The 18454-nt window shown below is 44.3% G+C and overlaps 1 protein-coding gene across 1 annotated transcript; it reads right to left on the bottom strand.

The window, feature by feature from the left end:
- Nucleotides 1-14537: 14537 nt before the first annotated feature.
- Nucleotides 14538-17014, bottom strand: CDK5R2 (cyclin dependent kinase 5 regulatory subunit 2). The gene has a single exon (XM_053275255.1). The coding sequence runs from the start codon at nucleotides 16728-16730 to the stop codon at nucleotides 15783-15785; it is 948 nt and encodes a 315-aa protein (XP_053131230.1). The 5' UTR covers nucleotides 16731-17014; the 3' UTR covers nucleotides 14538-15782.
- Between the last annotated feature and the right edge of the window lie 1440 nt (nucleotides 17015-18454).

The following is an 18454-nucleotide window of genomic DNA, read 5'->3' as shown; positions in this document are numbered from 1 at the left end:
AAGTCAATCTTGCTGTAGTGGAGGAGCCAAGTTTCAGCCTGCTGCTTCTTTTTTCTGCTCTGTTGTTGGACAGGATATTCCAGGAACCCTTCCAGACGCTTGTCTATGGGGAAGAGCAGCCTCCATTCAATACTTTCTCTGAGTGTCAGCTAGAACCAGATAGATACACACTAATGCCAGATTAAAAGCTAATGCAAAGCCATGGCCTGAACAGCTGGGATGAGAGCAGCAGGTCCTCACAAAGAGCCTTGATCAGTCCATTTTCCAGTGGGGAGTGCGGGAGCTTCATTAATCAGGGAGGGAACTGCCATGGGGCAGCAAATCATTCAGACCTGCTGCTCCTTCGTTTGTAAACATCCTAAGCCTGTTCTGCTGGGATGGCTCACTTGCTGATTGATTTTGTTCATGTTGCTGCTGCCTTATGTAAATGCGGGGGCCTCTGTGCACACCAAGCAGCAACATTGTCCTAGGAGTGACCTCTTGCTACCTTCAGTGGCATATGGGGAAGAAAGAACCTCTTTATGGTTATTAAGGTGAGCGGAAAAATGACCAAGAATTTTGGGGCACCTGAAAGTCTAGCCGCTGATTTATTGTGGTTATGTAGCTTTCATACACTAGAGCACACTTCGTTGGATGTAAGAAGTGTTATCCTTGATTGGCACATTATATGGTGTATGTATGGCATTGCATGTATGCACATATATGTACTGTATGTATGTATGTACGTGCATATATACCCACACATATACAGAGATAACAGATCACTCAAGAACTGTGAAATCCTGTAACCTCCCTCTCTTGGGCGTGAATAAAGCCGCAAAGAACAGGGCTATGTCTTGTCTCTCTCTAACCAGCACGGCCTGGATTGCTCCATGCAGCAGGGAGGGGAGTTGATTTCGAAAAAGTATTCCTTTTTAAAATCCAATCATATGTATGTCAAGTCATAAATATCTTATCATTTTTCGTGCTTGGTTACCACTTGAGATCCTTTGATTTATCTAGTAATTGACTGATTCTGTTTGCTGTCCACTTCATGCACTGGCTTAGAAGGTGGTGTGTGTGTGTGTGTGTGTGAGAGAGAGAGAGAGAGAGAGAGAGAGAGCGCACTTAGGTATAGGGGGGGGAATTAAACAGGGGGCTCAAAAGGCCATGAAAACTGGGCAAATTTCTTTGAAGGTGTCTGCATTTTTCCTTCAAGTTTCTACATTTCAGGAACTTTCCAGAGGGACATACTAGAGGAAACTGGTAATTTGTACCACACAGTATGTATCAAATTGTACCTGACAACTTACACATATATATTACAAGTCTGGAGCTCCTCACTGCTGAGTGGTTATAATCAGGGGCATAGCAAGGTTAAAAATGGGCCCCACCCTCCCACCTTTTCCCTCCCTCTCTCCCTCCCATCAATGTCTTTGCTGCAGAAAACTGTAAGGACATGGGGGCAGGGGGACAAAACATTCTCAACACAGCCTTTCTCTCACCTTGTGCAACTCTCAGACACTCCCTAAGTGTGTCACTCCCTAAAATGTTTCAGAAACATTTTAAAATTACAAATCATTACAACATCAAATCTTGTGGGAAAGCAAAGAACGAGCTGTCACTCAGCTGTTCCCCAATCCCCTCAGGGGTCCAGGGACACCCCCCCCCCCCACAGTTCAGTTATAGCTACACCCCTGGTTATAATCACAAGCTGCCCAAATAGGGTTGTTCAAAGTCTAAGCCATGCACAAACTGGTGTATAACACGAGTGTATAATTGGTATATAATTGGTGTAAATTGGTGTATAGCATGAATTAAAAAAATATTTAAAAAAATTACTACTTTGGAAATAATAATTATCCCTGTCATCAGCAAAATGTATGAGCAAGCACAGAGAAACCTTGGATTAAAGTGCTAGAAACAGGACTCCTAAACTGAAGGAAAACAACAACAATTTTGGAGAGCATATACAAATACTTTGAGCATCATGGTGCCACACCTTCCCATGTGTGAGGGCAACCTGAAACCTAAGAAGATGCAGACAACTACCTATGAAAGAACTGGGCACCACCATGATGGTAGTACCCAGTTCTTTCATAGGTAGTGGTTTGCATCTTCTTAAGATTCAGGTTGCCCCCACGCATGGGAAGGTAAAGTACAAGACTACAGTTTTACAACCACCTTAAGTGGCGCAGTGGGGAAATGCTTGACTATCAAGCAGAAAGTTTCCTGTTTGAATCCCCACTGGTATGTTTCCCAGACTATGGGACTAGAGTATGTTTCCCAGACTATGGGAAACACCTTGGCAGCAGAGATATAGGAAGATGCTGAAAAGCATCATCTCATGCTGTGCGAGACCAAAGACAAGCACAGGGCTCTGTGGGCACCAGGAGTTGAAATCAACTTGACGGCACACTTTATCTTACAGTCTTATAATGTAGCACAGATTAAAGTACACGATACATATATGTACATGTACATAAGCATGCATGTATTAATCCAACTGTATTGGATTTGAGCCTTAGCCATTTTATTAGTCATTCCCTCCTCCAAGAAAGCCATGGGAAGTTCACTTATGTGAAGAGGCTAGAGATCTCTTACAGAGTATCCTCAGCACCTTCACCAAACTGCTTAAAGAAACAAGGACAGCAAAACTGGTATAAAAACACTATAGGTTTGTAATATAGATCTTCTAGTACAGCATGATTGCATTGCTTCCAACTGGGATTCCTGTATTAAAATGGCTACCCACAATAGCATCACATGCATGGGCAGGCTTCTTGTTTAAATAGATCTGATTTGCAAACTGGGATCCCAGCAAGTCTGATTCCCATATGCTAATCCAGTGTTTCTCAACCGCCAGTCCATGAGGAGTTGAGTGCCAGTCTGTGCTGGTCCATGAGAGAATTAATCCCCCCAAAAACAATTTCAAACCGGTGAGGGCCTCTGCTGCTGGGACCTCTCCAGAGCTCATTTCTCAGCAGGCAGCCCTCGCTGCTGGGATAACGTTCATTTCGAGGAAGCTAAATGAGTGTTATTCCAGCAGCGAGGGATGCCTGCCTAGAATTGAGCTCTGGAGAGCTCCTGGTGGCACCACCCCCCAGCTAGAAATTGTTTTGGGGGGTTCCTGGGAGTGGGGGTGATCTCTTTACTAACTGCTGGTCCGGGAAACTGCGCACAAAGAATGTACCAGTCCATGACTCCAAAAACGTTGAGTAACACTGTGCTAGTCTATACCACATTTCATCACTGCTAGTGTCAAGGATCATAAATGCTTCTTTGCTAGGCTGGGTGGTTCACCACCACCACCACACTGAGGCAGGCCATTATTCAGCTGCTGCTTTTTAAAAAGACCATCATTAGACCCAATGGCTTTTACAATCACAAGTCTGTTCGGAATTTGCCATTTGGGGACAAGATAATTGAGTGGGCAGCGGTAGAGAAGCCCCTGGGAGTGCTGGAGTACTGAGTATCGCACCAAAGAGCAAAGAGGCACCTTTCAAAGTGGTGGTTCTCTTATATTTAGCAGGGGAGAGCAACTGGCCCTATCCAGCCCCAGCATAGGAACTCTTCAGTGGTTGTTGCTGGTAGCTGCCTTGTATGAGCGCCTTTGGGTCAAGCAACAGATTACATAGGAAGCTGCCTTATACTGACGTTTGTGTGTGTGCACTCATGTCAATATCGTCCTTCTGCAGTAGGGGGTGGAATATTGCCAGGCAGTTGTCTGTCCCTGTGTCTCTCACTGTCCCCATTTAGACTGTCTTTTTTTTAAAAAAACAACAACTATGAAATAAAATCTGTTATCATCCACTTCCAGTTTATTGAACTTCTGCAGCACCCCCCGTCCCCATCTGCTGAGACTCCCATAGCTTGGAATGGGAAAAACAAAAGGATCAATGCTTGATGTGGTTGGCATCTCTTGCTTCTGTAGATCTCTTGCTTCTGTAGCAGAGTTGCCGATCCTTAATTACTCACTCCCTGAAATAGTTTCCTCCCTCCAGTTCATTCCTCTTTAATGAGTTGGCTGCAGCTCTGTTCGTACTTGCCAGCAAATAAGCCCCATTGAACATAGTGGGACCTACTTCTAATAAGTATGCATACATTGTGCTGTTGAGACTATCATTTCCTCTTTTAAAAAAATGTTATGATAAATTGTTGTGCAGCTCTGCTTTAACTATTGTGCCTGTACTTCAGGAGTGTTACATTATTTCCAATGGAAGTAGCACTCCACAACTCCCAGTGCTTCTTTAGGAGCCCACAGGAGCCTGAGAACCACTCACATTATATGCTGCGGAACATGTTGGCCAGTCTGCAGCACTTAAGAGCCCTACTTCTTTCCCCAAAACTTGATTTTTTTCCTCTCCCTCCTTTTCTTGAAGGAAGATCCATTTGCTGCAGTGAGACTAACATCTCAGTAAACATGAATGGGGGGTGGGATTGTTTTTTTTTAAAAAAGGATGGCGGGGGGAAGAGATTGTAATAGAGGTAACACAGGCCTTCACTAACCCCCCCCCCGCCAAAAAAAAGAACTGCACAGGGCAATGAGTAGAAGTAGAGTGGCAAAGTTACATATTCCCAGGGCTTTGGAATATGCTCCCAGCTGAAATAAGAGCATCTCCTCCTCTGTTTGTTTAATAATTGGTATTAATAACTATTTTAATACTTTTATTGTGTCTTGTGTATTTTAATCTGTGTTTTTAAAAATTTTGGACACTGCCTAGCGATAAATGTATCTGGTGGTATAAAAATATGATAAATAAAATAAAAATAAAGTTGCAAAGGTGTGCTCAGGTGCAAAGAGAGGGCATCACCACTTATGCAGAAAATCATTCCCCCTTAGACCAAGACAAGTTACCTTATCTACACTTTTTCTCATCATGCAAGTTGTTCTTCTAGCATTTTCATGTCCAGATAAATGAGGTCTGAAAAGAAATGGGTGCTCTAGAGCAGGGGTTCTCAACGTTGGGTCTCCAGATGTTATTGGACTTCAGCTCCCATAATCCCTTGCCCCAGGGGCCTTTGGTTGGGAATTATGGGAGGTGAAGTCCAAACACATCTGGGGACCCAACTTTGAGAATCCCTGCTCTAGAGGGCAGAGCATGTGTTTCACAGGATGCAAAGAACATCTTCTGAACACCCTGCAAATCTCCAGTAACAATGTGATGGAATAAATCTCTGTCTGGAAGGGCCCGATTTGTTCTGCACTTAGCTAAACATTCCTAAACATTCCCATGCCAAGGATAACTGTGGCTCAGCTTCTGCATCTGTTTTCAGTGCCTGGACACAGCACTACACAGGAACATATGAAGTACGTGCAGATTACAATTCCTCTGAGCAAGTACAGAGCGCATTTCCTTCGCCATTCAGTAATAATGACAGATAATAACTACCCACATGCAGGGCTTCCAGATAAGAGGGTTGATTTTCCTGGCAAATTTAAGCCTCAGTATATATTTTTCTGGAAATTAAGAAGTGAACTTAAATCCAGGCTACCAATGACTATCTTTTTTAAAAGCAGATCTGTAACCCTAGTGATAATTGTGGAAACACATTTCCCCCTATTTTTCAACCTGAATGAAGAAGTTCAGTGCTGCCTGTGTTTATTTCCATGGGGACTGTTTAAATCAGGTCTTCTATAGCTTTAAGAACCAGCAGTTGCAGCAGGAAGATTTGATCATTTTCTTTTAACTTAATGGAAACAGAGAGCTCTGCCTTTCAGGCAGTTTGCGTAATAACTCAAATAAATAAGCAAATCATCCTGCCTGCCCTCTGGCACAAATGTATCAATTGATTAAGAAGTCCAACTAATAAACCACAGATTTAAAAGATGGCTCTTAAATCAGAATTGATGACCACCCCCCACAGAAATCTGCAAATGAGGAATGGGAGATAATTAACCAAATATGCTGAAATACCAAAAGGATTCTTGTTTCAAAAGAAACAAAAATAAATAACACTACAGCCTGATCCTATGCAGAGTTAAGTGCAGGTATGACCATTGATTTCAATAGGTTAGGCATAGCTAACTCTGCAGAGGATCAAGTTGCACTTGTATTTTAACAGCATCAAGAGATACATTTACAAATATTAGAAATGCTAGGCATCATTAGGAAGAGGGTTGAAAATAAAAATGCTAGTGTTATAATGCCTTTATACAAATCTATGGCACAGCCACATTTGGAGCACTGTGTTCAGTTCCAGTCACCATATCTTAAGAAGGACATTGCAGAACTGGAAAAGGTACAGAAGAAGGCAATCAAGATTATCAGGGGCCTGGAGCAGCTTCCTTATGAAGCAAGACTACATAAAGCATCTGGGGGCTCTTTAGTTTGGAAAAGAGGCAACTAGGGGGAGACATGATAGAGATGTACAGTATAAAATTATGCATGGAGTAGAGAGAGTAGACAGAGAGAAATGTTTTCCCCTCTCCAGGGGCGTAACGAGGCTGGAGTGGGCCCAGAGACAAAATTTTAAAATGGGCCCCTCGCTGATACACACACACTCACAATGTGACTTGCCTCTGGGGGGCCCCTTGAGGTGCGGGGGGCCCCAGGCAGCTGCCTCCCCTTGCCTAATGGTAGTTACGCCCCTGCCCCTCTCTCACAACACTAGAACCAGCGGTCATCTCATGAAACTTAAGGTTGGGAAATTTAGGACCGACAAAAGAAAGTACTTCTACACACAGCACATAATTAACTTATGGAATTCTCTGCCACAGGATATGGTGATGCCCACTAGTTTGGATGGCTTTAAAAGGGGATTAGACAAAGTCTTGGAGGACAGATCTATCAATTACTACTAGGCTGGTGGCTATAGGCCACCTCCAGCCTCAGAGGCACAATGCCTCTCAATACCAGTTGCAGGGGAGCAATGGCAGGAGAGGGGGCAAGCCCTCACCCCCTGCCTGTGGGCTTATCGGAGGCAACTGGTGGGCTACTGTGTGAAACAGGATGCTGGACTAGATAGGCTTTGAGCCTGATCCAGCAGGGCTGTTCTTATGTAAATCAAATGTTTGGTCAATGGTATGATTCATTATTTGATAATGCCAAACTGTTGTGTCCAATTTACTATTAAGAAAATTGATATGCTTTTTTTGACAATACAGATTATATAACAACAGTGGTGAGAAGAGGGTTCCCTGTCCCACAGGAGCTCACTATCTCAAAAGAAAAACAAGGGAGACACCAACAAGATCCATTAGGATCTTACACAATCCTGCCACTTAAATTAGCGGAATGCACTTTTTACACCAGAATATGCTGGGGAAAAGGTTTAAATATCCAGGGGTATGTGTGTGTGGTGGGGTCTTTCTCTCTTTTTTAAGAAGTGCTGAATATAATAATTTAACTGTTATTGTTCTCAGATTTTTAATACAGTGGTCCCTCGACTTATGAAGATAATCCGATCTGAACGCACGTTCATAGGTCGGAATTTTCGTAAGTCGAAAAGCGCATCCACGGAGGTCCGGAACACTCATAAGTCGAGGAAACCGCATCTAAAAATTCGTAGGTCGAGGAAGCCGCATCTAAACTGGCAACGTCTTCCGGTATTTTTTGTCGTTCGTATGTCGAAACATTCGGATGTCGAGTGCTTCGTAAGTCGAGGGACCACTGTACTCAATAATCAGGTCAATAATTCCATAACATCATGCCCAAGAGAAGCAGCAGATCTTTCTCAGATTTACCATATATGGTAATTATTTAATCAAATGAATAATTTGAAGTTGAAATCCTACAAATTTCAAGCTGTTCTTTTACTTTCCTTTTGTAAGCACATTAATTTTTAAAAAATCTATGACATATACTTCATTTCTTGAACTTTCCTACAAGTGTAGTCTATGCAAAATGACTTTGCCTGATCAACAACAGGTCTCACCAACTAGTTCCTTATAATTTCAGTTTCTGTAGCAGCAAAAAGAATCATGTGGCACTTTAAAGACTAACACATTTATTGCATACCTGGTATGGTGGTGGAGGGAGAGGGAGAGGGAAAACAGGAGTTAAATGGCAGAAAATTTGACTGTCCACCTACTGAGGATAACACCTCACGTAAATGAAGAAGACTGTAGGCCACAAAAGCTTGTCTTATAATAGATGTTTTAGACTTTAAAGTGCCAGAAGATTCTTTGTTGTCCATAATCTCAGTCTATCACTGTTGAGCTCATGAATTAGGTATGTTGGTGGAATGGGTTGTAAACTAGCAACTAATCTAAGCCAAAATCTGTGGATGCAGTAGCAATGCTTGGTAGATAGTTCTGCAAATAACCTGTGTGCTTACACACAGGCAATGGACATAACATAATTTCCAGAGAGAGCAAGAGAGAATAGACTGTTGTCTTCATGGAATATTCCCCAAATTCATCTGTATTGGAATCCCATTTTAACTGGTTGATTAAATGCAAGAGAGTCAATCCACTTTTTAAAGCACTCACCTTGGAACTAAAAACCACCCCCTTCAGTGTCAACAGCATGAGTAGCTAATCTCTGAATAGCCATTTGCATACAGCTCTATTGGAAAAGGCTTTGGGAATCTGAGTATCTGGCATTACTAAGATAGTAGCAATAAAGACCCTCCCAAGTTACTGATGCATAGGCCCGTCCTTGGACTTAGAACCCCATTTGTTGATAGAAGAGCACGAGGCTGTTGTCATCAGCCTGTTTCTAAACATCAAAAGAGGTCTCCTTCAGGTGAATATTTCAGGTGTCGGGCAGGGGTGGCAGGGAAATACCTCTGGACAATATGAAAGCAGCCATGGGCTGGGCTGGGCCTCTTCCGCAGAGTATACACAGCTGCCACCTCCTTGACTGCACCGCATTTAGAGATGCATCTTACCTTTCTTCCACTGTTGTTTTGCTCTCCCTCCTCCTCTACTTGCTGTGGCCAGTAGACTTTTCCTTTATCGCACAGCAGTTGGGGATGAGTAGACAGCAGTGCCACCACTGAATGCAGCCATGGGACCTTGGCACATTAAAGGGATCAGCATTGCCTCTGGTCCACAACCTGGCAACTCTAACCAGGTGGAAACCAACAGGGAGCGCTTGAAATGAGCAGAGAATCCAAGGAATGAGAATATCTGGCACAATAATCTTCATAACCTGCATTTCCCTGCAAGTGTGCAAACTTGAGATGTGGAATGATCTTGCATATTGTAATAAAGAGGCTTTTCTTACATTCTAGGTTCTGCTAATGAAGACAGCACTCAGCCTGATTCGCAAGTCACCCTTCCCAACAGATAAAAAACCGGGGGGGCAGCAGCTTCCAGAGTCAGTATGGGCTACAACTGGTGTCTGATAATTTCTTCATTTACACATCCATGGGCTATGAAGTACTGGTTGAACAGCAGCAGGAAACACAGTTCTTAAGGCAGAATTTGTGCATCTCCCAGAGCTCTGAAGCATACCAAAAGACTTCAGCCAAAGTTCTGCTTCCAGCACCCAAAACAATCACTCTTCAGAATGGCAAACCCTCCCCGCAACCTTTTTTCTGCACTCCCTGGGCTGCATTTCTCAGGAAATTTGCATTGCTTCTTGTTGCAGCCTAATTGGTTGGAAGGTTCCTTGACTAAGTGAAATAATCACTTCACTTGTTCCCAAGCAGTTGGCCCCACCCTGATTAGTTGGTCTCATTCTGATTAGATAAGCCTTGATGATTTCAAGGGGAACCTCCTCTTCTAATGCAGGCCTGCTCAACTTTGACCCCTCACCCACCCAGCTGTTTTTGGACTACAGCTCCCATAATCCCCAGCCACAGTGGCCAATAGCCAGGGATTATAGGAGTTGTAGGCCACCATCTGCAGGAGTTGAGCAGCCCTGTTCTAATGACTGGAGTTGCCTGGCCCTTAATTGTGTTGCAATGGGAATTAAACGTGGCCATGAAGAACAATGCTCACTGAACAACTACACCATTTCTTCAGTGCTGCTTTTGGCTGTGCCAAAGGTCTCCCTTATCCCAGTGTACACTGGAATGCCAAGTCCTCCAAGACACACTATTTTTAGCACACAACTATCTTTCTTTAACAGTATCATATATTCTAATATGAGTTTTTAAGCTCACAAATCATTCTCTTTGATACCTACCCAGCCCCAACCAGTTCCTCCCAAACATTTTTCACAATGTAGATGGCTGATCTAGAGACTGCATTCGTGGAAAGCCTCTGCCAGTCAGAGTAGACCAGATAAGCCAGATAGTCTGACTCAAGTTACCACTGTTTCATATGGCAATATTACTTCTGGCCCAGATGCTGCCCCAGGAGAGTTCTGTCATCCTGGTCTACAATGATCTCTTTCTTTCAGCCTGTTGAAATGAGCAGCAATAGCTGAAATCTAGGATGACAGAGCTACTGGGGACCAGTAGTAGTATATGATTAGCAGCTTTTCTTTTCTTTTCCACCACCCTTTGAGATATTTGCTATTTCCCTTTCTAGGCACTACCTTCTGAAAATCAGGCATGCAACACCAAATCTAAACATTAGAAATAAGGAAAGCTGTCCAGAATGTAGAACTGTATATTCCTAGGTGCAGGATCCATGTGTCTTGCCATCATTGCAAGACACATGAGATATTTAAAGAGTTATCCAAAATGAGAGGGGATTTCATCAAGATGGAAGCCAACCTGGCTTCTTTTGGTGCTCCTTGATTGAAACCATCTGCTGTGCACATATGTAATGAGCTACACTGCAAAACACAACATTCTCTTTATTTGTTATAATCATTATGCTCATTGTGCAAGCACCCAGCATTTCTGTAGAACAAGAGATTGTTTCTGTACAGCAAAACCCAAAGATCATGAGTAAGTATGCATATACCTCTCAACAGCATGCATGAAGTTGTCACTATTAAGGATGTCCCTAATAGCCGTACTATTTCAAGGAGGCAATGACCACCACCCTTTTCTCCAGCCACATTTTCAAAAATCTCATTATTTTAAAAAATGGTACCTTGAGTTTGACCTCCTTAAGTGGTGCAGTGGGGAAATGCTTGACTAACAAGCAGAAGATTGCCGGTTCGAATTCCCGCTGTATGTTTCCCAGACTATAGGAAACACCTGTATCGGGCAGCAGCGATATAGGAAGATACTGAAAGGCATCATCTCATATTGTGCAGGAGGAGGCAATGGTAAACCCCTCCTGTATTCTACCAAAGAAAACCACAGGGCTCAGTGGATGCCAGGAGCCGAAATTGACTTGATGGCACACTTTACTTAGCTAGAGTTTGGTTAATTAGCTGGATGAAGGAAAGATAAATGCTTTCCCTTTACAGGTCAGTTGATGGGGAAAACATTTTAATTAGGTCTGCAACACATGGGTTGCAATCCTAAACACATGACTAGAAAGTAAGTTCAGTTGAACTCAGCTTAAAAGGATACATGCTTAGGATTACACAGACAAGTCAATATCAACTTGATTAATCATGTTAAAGCTTTCTGATAGACTAAAAAGCTACCCCTGATTAATCAGGATGTATGCTTTAAAAAAAAGACCAGGTTCACACAATCATTTAAATCTTTGATTAATGTGGGTTACCAACATTAATGTGATTGTGTAAACCACAACAATGTCTGGGGGGGGGAAAGAGGGGCAAGTGCCCCCTCAGACTAGTTTGCCCCTATTTCTGTTTCATAAATCTAATATGTGGGATACAGCTTGCCCACTCACTTTGCCCCTTCTGTGCTCTCCTCTGTTTTGGGGGGTGCCACCACAGGAGAACCCATGCCAAGGTGGGAATCTCAGATTCATTTTGAGCCATAAACCACTTTGGCATGAGTTTACACAATCAAACTAATGGCAGTAACCCACATTAAACCTAGATTTGAACAATTATGTGGACCAAGCTATTAAGCTCTTTCAAAAAGTGTCAGCAGTAGGTGCCACTACAGATGAGGCACTCTCATCCTACTACGTTTTCCTTCAGAACTGTGTTTGTTTGCAACTTATGCAGATCAATTTATGTGTGCAGATTTACACAATCCAAATTTAACTGGATGTCAGCCTTATGATTCTCCACTAATTTAGAGCAATTTGGGCTATATGAGACTTTTAAAAAATTACACTTGATAAAGTGGTAAGGAGTGGAAAAAAGTCACTCCTCCCCCATGATCTGAAACTGGAAGTCTCCCCCCACTTTTTTTTTTTAAAGGTCAACATGTCCTCAAGTTCTAGATAGTGACTCTACTTGAAACAAAAAATAATTTTCCCTTAAATTTTTGTAATGACTATAGTCAGCAGCACACGTTCATTTTCGAAGTCAGAGGACTACAATAGCCAACCTGTAGCATGAACAACAATGGACAAGTACCAGAAAGATGGAGGAAGCTACTGGTGGAAATATGAAGCTACCTTCTACTGAGTCAGACCATTGGCCCATCTAGCTCAGGACTATACACTGTCTGGCAGTGGCTCTCCAGGGCTTCAGGCAGAGAAGGGTCTTCTTTCCTAGTCCTGTCTGGAGATACCAGAGATTGAATCCAGGACTGCTGCATGTAAAGCACGTGTTCTACCACAGTCCCTTCCCAATAATGAGGTCAATTTGTTAATGCATAAGATTTGAATTCTGGCTTTCTTAGTTTTGCTCTGGGTTGAGTTCATGTTATCTTGACCATTTCAACTGAAAAAGTGCAAGTAACAAAATAAATATAGAAATGCAATTCTAACTGTGAGTGGCAAGTACTACTGAAGGACCCAGTGTCATCAAAGCAGAGTAATATACTAAAAATCAGTGTTAATTTTTAAGTATATGAACATTATGTTGTGACACAGGTTATAATTTGCATGACCATTTGGTTTTGAGATAGCAGTAGTGATTGTGGATAGTTGGAATATACATATGATTTACATTGTATATTCACCAAATCTTTGCAAACATAATTTATTCAAGGAGGTTAAAATTCAGGACTTCAGATCTTTCATCATGAAGGATGCTAAAGGGTCTTTTAGGGCTACAGAAATATTCCCTAGTTCTGAAAATCTGGTGGACTCTCACCACAGAAAGAGATAATTTTAGATGACTACTCATAGCATTCATGTTAGACCAACAGGCAATACTGCAGTCCTCCATTGTGAATTCTTCACACATAGTCAAGGATTCTAGAACATTGATTAGCAGAGTACAGAATTGCAACATGTATTGATTCATGTTGCAATTCTGGGATCAAGAACTCCTTAAATCAGAATTACAGAGGAAGCATTGTCATTCTGCGACAAAGCAAGGTAGAACTTCCATTCAAATATTGGCTTCCCCAAACAATTCCTCATATTGAGCCACCAACCTTCTCTATACAGTTCTATTTGAAATTCAAAGCTACTGTTTACCTATTTGTGGCCCATTAACTTGGACTGAAAGGCATAGGTCAAGTTACTCATGGGAGTTGTGAAGCAATTCATATTTCAGCTTTCTATAATGCAGTTACATTCTCTAAACAGTTGGTCATCAAGCTCCTTCCATGTCACCATAATGTCACATAAATAGAACTTCTTTTTTTCTTCCAAAGCATCTCCTTATCAGTTTGTTTCCAACATCTGCCAGGTCACTGGATAAATGAAGCCAAAAAAAGGAACCTACCAAATTAACACACACATAGCACCATCTAGTCCCAAGCTGTTGTTTTTTTAAGTGAGCATCAGTCTAACTTTCAGGACCATGGACAGCACATACATCTACTTCATCATTTTCTTATGTTGAATATTAAGACTGAGAAGCTGCAAGACAAGATTATTTGCGCAGATCCATCATGGTGCTTTATGATTAAAATGCAAAAGAGAGAGAGAGATTTAAATAGCAAAGGAAAACATACTAGGTAGTGGTGCTCGAGAGATAGAGGGAGCAAGATTGCACTTAAAAACCCAAGTCTTTCTATAATGATGTAATTAAAAGGATTATATGGCAGAGCAGACAGTTGCCCATCAGCATTCTTCAGGAGACTATGCATTAAGGCCATCAGTCTGCAAAGAGATTTCCTGTCTGAAAGGAGAGTACAATGAGCCAACAATGTGCTGTTAATATATGCACCATTTGTGTCAGCTGCACATTAATAGATGACCTGGCTGTCATGCATCTGATCGGTAGGAGGCATTCAGTGTTGCTTTTAGATTTTTTTTTTTAAATGGTCAACATTCAAATGATCAATTCTCCTTCCTTCTATATAGTCAATTTCAAATATCAGAGGATTTTCTTTGGAAGCCAGTAACAATCAATTTGCTGCTTTATCCTTCAGTACACTTGCAGATATGTCCACTGCAAAATATGCACATTTCTAATAAGAAGGGAAGTTTTTGACTGGGATGTGTTAGAGCCAGATCTCAAGAGCAGAGTATGTCCTCCTCTAAAAAGGTATTGCACTAAGATGGATCACAGTTCAATATTGAATCCCATTAGCAAGTCTGGGATCTCCTGCCAAAACAGCCATTTAGGAAATCATCAGCCAAGGACTAATGCATCATCCATACTGACCATAAACCCCCAATATGATCCGCTATCCCTGACTCTCCTCCCCACTTCATTTCCAATACATGCTGCATTCTTTTCCACATTTCCGCTCTGAAATGATCAAATGATTCAAAGTTCCGCTTTGACTCGTTAACTTTATCTCTTTAAATATACAATATAAAACAATATGTTATTGTACATTTGAGCAACATTGGCACAAACATCCTGTTAAGTCAGACATTGTTCTGTTACATTCAAACACCAAGAGACGGCTTGTTTTCAGCTTAGAGAATGTGCAAATGTATGTCATTCTAAGAGGCCAGCACTCTGGACAGCTCCCAGCCTCCACTTCAGATGGGAGAAAGAGGGGGTTGAGGCAGCTAAGGGGCATTGAAGGATAGCAGCACTGCTTTCCCAGCACTTCATTTCAGTGTTGGGGCACGCGCACACACACACACACACACCCTCTCTTCCTTACTCCCCTTCCTCAGTACAGGGATGAAAAGGAAAGAAATGATGAAAGGCATTTGACTTGCAGTGGTTGATAGTTGTACAAGACCATCATCCACTTTGTAGAACAACCACTATGCCAGAACCACCAACGGTAGGAAGGACAGATACATGCAGGGACTGTTTCACAGGGGTGGGGTGGGGGGGGAAGAACTGCAAAAGGGAATGCCCCTGGGGCTGTACTGTGATTCACAGTAGCAGCAAAAAGACCCAGACCATGGACACACTGGTGAGGCTTTCACAGGTGAGGTCGCAGCTGCTGCACAAGACAGAACCTTGTCAATAAAGATTGCCTCAAGTTGACCCATAATTATAGTCTAGGAATTCTCCCTATTTGGAAGAAAAAAAGACGGCTGCCCTCGGCTCCAGAGATGCACACACAGGGTCTGAAGGGCATCCACCTTGTGGCATCTTGCAGGGAAAAGGGATCAAGGGATTAGAGGAGCTAGTTCTGCTCACAGCCAAAAGATTCAGTATGCCATGGGCCAGATACCCCCATTCCACCCACTCCCAAACCATTTCGATACTGCAGCTGTGAGAAGGGGTTGAAGCAATTCTGGGTGTGGCCCACAAGATGGAGTGTGGAAAGAGTGGACTCTAACAGGTCCCCCCCCTCACAAACACATAGTCCATAAATGGCTCATTCTGGGCAATGGAGGGGGGGCAGTAGCTCCATGAATGCTACTGGTATGTGGGGGGGGGGATTAAGGGATATGTCCCAGGCAGTTCTCCACTCCTACCCCCACCCCTCACGTCTTATTCTTCCCCATCCCTCCAGGAGGAATCCCAGGTGAGAAAAGCCTGTCTGGAGAGGCGAGATGAGTCTGGGAAGGTCGAAGGAGGTGGTTAAGGAGGAACCTCCGACATCTCTTAGCGGTCCAGGCTTATAGTCCAGTGTTTGTTGGCGCTGGAGTCCTTTGTGGAGCCTCCCTCGCCTTCGTTCTTGAGGTCCTGGAAGACCTGCGTGAAGTAGTGTGGATCCGAGTTGATCTGCAACATCTTGGCGCTCAGGCCCTGGATGATAGAGAGGCAGCGGTCCCAGAAGCGCTCCTTGTCGCCCTCAACGAGGAAGGGCTTGAGCGGATACGAGATTTCATTGCCCATGTAGGAGTAGGCCAGATAGAGGCAGGTGAGGAAGGAGGCCTGGAGCTCCGCTTGGCTGCCGATCTGGTCCCCCTGCAGCGCTTCACGGCAGAGCAGGTACACGAAGACCAGATTGGCCGGCGTGATGAACCCTTGGTCCTGCCAGCCCTGAAGCAGAAGCGAGCGATCCACGCTGCGGAACCAGCCGATGAGCTCACCAGGGCTCAGTTCCTTGAGGCGGTAGCAGCGGCGGCACACGAAGTCCCCCAGGCAGCGAAGCAGCTCGCCGGTGGAAGCTTGCACGATCACCCGCCGAGGGGAGCCGGCGGCGGCGCGGCTGCTGGGCAGCGGCGGGGGCGGCGGAGGCACCGGCGGGGGCTTCCCGCCGTCTTGGGCAGAGGCGGGCACGGTGGGCACCGGCACGGCCAGGGGACCCTGCTTGGCTCCGTCCGGCTGGGACTTGCGCACATTCTCGCGATTGCGCTGCTGCACTAAGGGGTCGGGCGCGCCTCCGGAGCCGGGCTTGGGCGTCACCTTCTTGGCATTCTTCTTCTTCTTAGCCGAGGCGGCCACCAGGCGCTTCCAGGTGAGGGCAGAGATGAGCACGCCCGGCCGCTTCAAGCGGCTCTCGCCTTTGCCGTGCGCCCTGCCTGGGGCTGTCTTCTCGGTCAGGACGCCGCCGCCGCCGCCGCTTTTCCCCGGCGCACCGGGCGACAGCGACAGCACCGTACCCATCCTGTCGGTAGCAGCAGCTGCTGCGGCTTCTCCTTTGGGGACTTTCCCTCACTGCTCCTGCCCAGGCGCGCCCCGCACACCGGCCATGGGTTGGGGCGGGACGCAGCAGCTGCGCCGGCGCCCTGGGGCCGAGCTTGCGGAGAAGCCTCAAGGAACTGCAGTGAAGCGCGCCAGATCGAACCTGGTTCAACCGGCACTCAGCCGCTCGGCTCTCTCTGCACTGGCCGCCGCACCAAGAGAACCTCCCCATGCCCCGCCCCGGCCTCTGTCTGAGCAGCCAATCCCGAGCCGTGGCTCTCCTCCCCTCAGCCAATCGCCAAGAGGCAGGGACCCCCAGGAGGCCGCCTCCCCCGCTTTCCCCTGTGCTGGGTTTGGTGGGGTGAGAGGCCTGAAGTGGGAACAGGCAGGCTTCCTGGATTGCGAAACTCCGGAGGAAGTCTTTCTCCTTGGGCGCTTCCCCAAAAGAGGAAGCCCTCTCTTGACCAGTTCCTCCCACTCAAACAACCAGTATTGATTTGAAACACCTGTTTTGAATATCAGCGTAGTAGAGAGCCAGTGCGGCGTAGTGGTTAGAATGCTAGACGCTGACTGGGGAGACCAAGATTCAAATCCTTGCTCAGCCTTGCTGCTCAGTGGGTGAGTTGGGCTAGTCAGTCACTTCCACCCGACTTACTTTACTTCACAGGGTGCACTTAAAAAGGAAAGTGCCACTAAGCATACGCAGAGTACCTTGCTGCTGCAGTTTATCCCTACACATGCCTGATTATGGGAGAAGGCCTCTGCTGCGGTGCGGTTTACAGGCAGACATTAATCCCAGCAGCACCTCAGAACCACTGCTCTTTGTCTCCTTTCCTGCTCCTGTGAATTCATCCTAGTTTATTTCCTGCTCCTGTTATTCATCCTAGTGAATCAGAAAATGGTTGTCATCCTGATTAATGGTTACATTTACTAGAGGAAGTCCTATTGAAATTGAGTAGTGCTTTAGGTAAGAAAAGGCAGCTTTATTTGAGGGAGCAGGAGACTTTTAGAGGGTGGTGGAGGAGCAAAACTCATGGCAGGGGAGTGTATCAGGATACAAGAGTGAAGAGAGAAGGGTCATAGTGGAGAGCTTAGAAGGTAAGGGCAAGCTCTGTCCAGGAGCAGACAGGATCCCTTGTTCAGCACAACAAGAGAGAGGGATTGAAAAAGGAATGGTTGGATGTGACCAGCATATTGATGACTTCCACTCCAAACTAAGGATGATCCCTCATTTAAATATTTTTATTGATTAATTGATTGATTGATTGATAAATTTCTATACCACTTTTCATTTCATTTCATTTCAAATCCCCATTCAGCCATGAAACTAGCTGGGTGACTCTGGGCCAGTCACTTCTCTCTCAGCCTAACCTACTTCACAGGGTTGTTGTGAAAGAGAAACTCAAGTATGTAGTACACCGCTCTGGGCTCCTTGGAGGAAGAGCGGGATATAATAATAATAATAATAATAATAATAATAATAATAAAAACAAGCTCAAGGTGGTTCCCACAAAAGTTAAAACTATAAAAATTACACAATTATCAATCAATCATCTTTATTCGGTCCATTGACCAGCAAGTTACACAATTAAAATATTAAGCTAGAATATAAAAATACAGATTTAAAAGATTATTTAAAAGTCAAGCACAATCTAACCATAAAAATTACAAAGCAGCAGCAGTAGAGACATTCATTTATTTACTGC

Source organism: Hemicordylus capensis, chromosome 1 (genome assembly GCF_027244095.1).
Source record: "Hemicordylus capensis ecotype Gifberg chromosome 1, rHemCap1.1.pri, whole genome shotgun sequence".
NCBI lineage: Eukaryota > Metazoa > Chordata > Lepidosauria > Squamata > Cordylidae > Hemicordylus > Hemicordylus capensis.
The sequence above is the reverse complement of the archived record's forward strand: the minus strand, read 5'-3'. Positions and strand labels throughout refer to the sequence as shown.

Coding starts and splice junctions, on each gene's coding strand:
- CDK5R2 (XM_053275255.1), bottom strand. CDS start 16,730: ATGGGTACGGTGCTGTCGCTGTCGCCCGGTGCGCCGGGGAAAAGCGGC.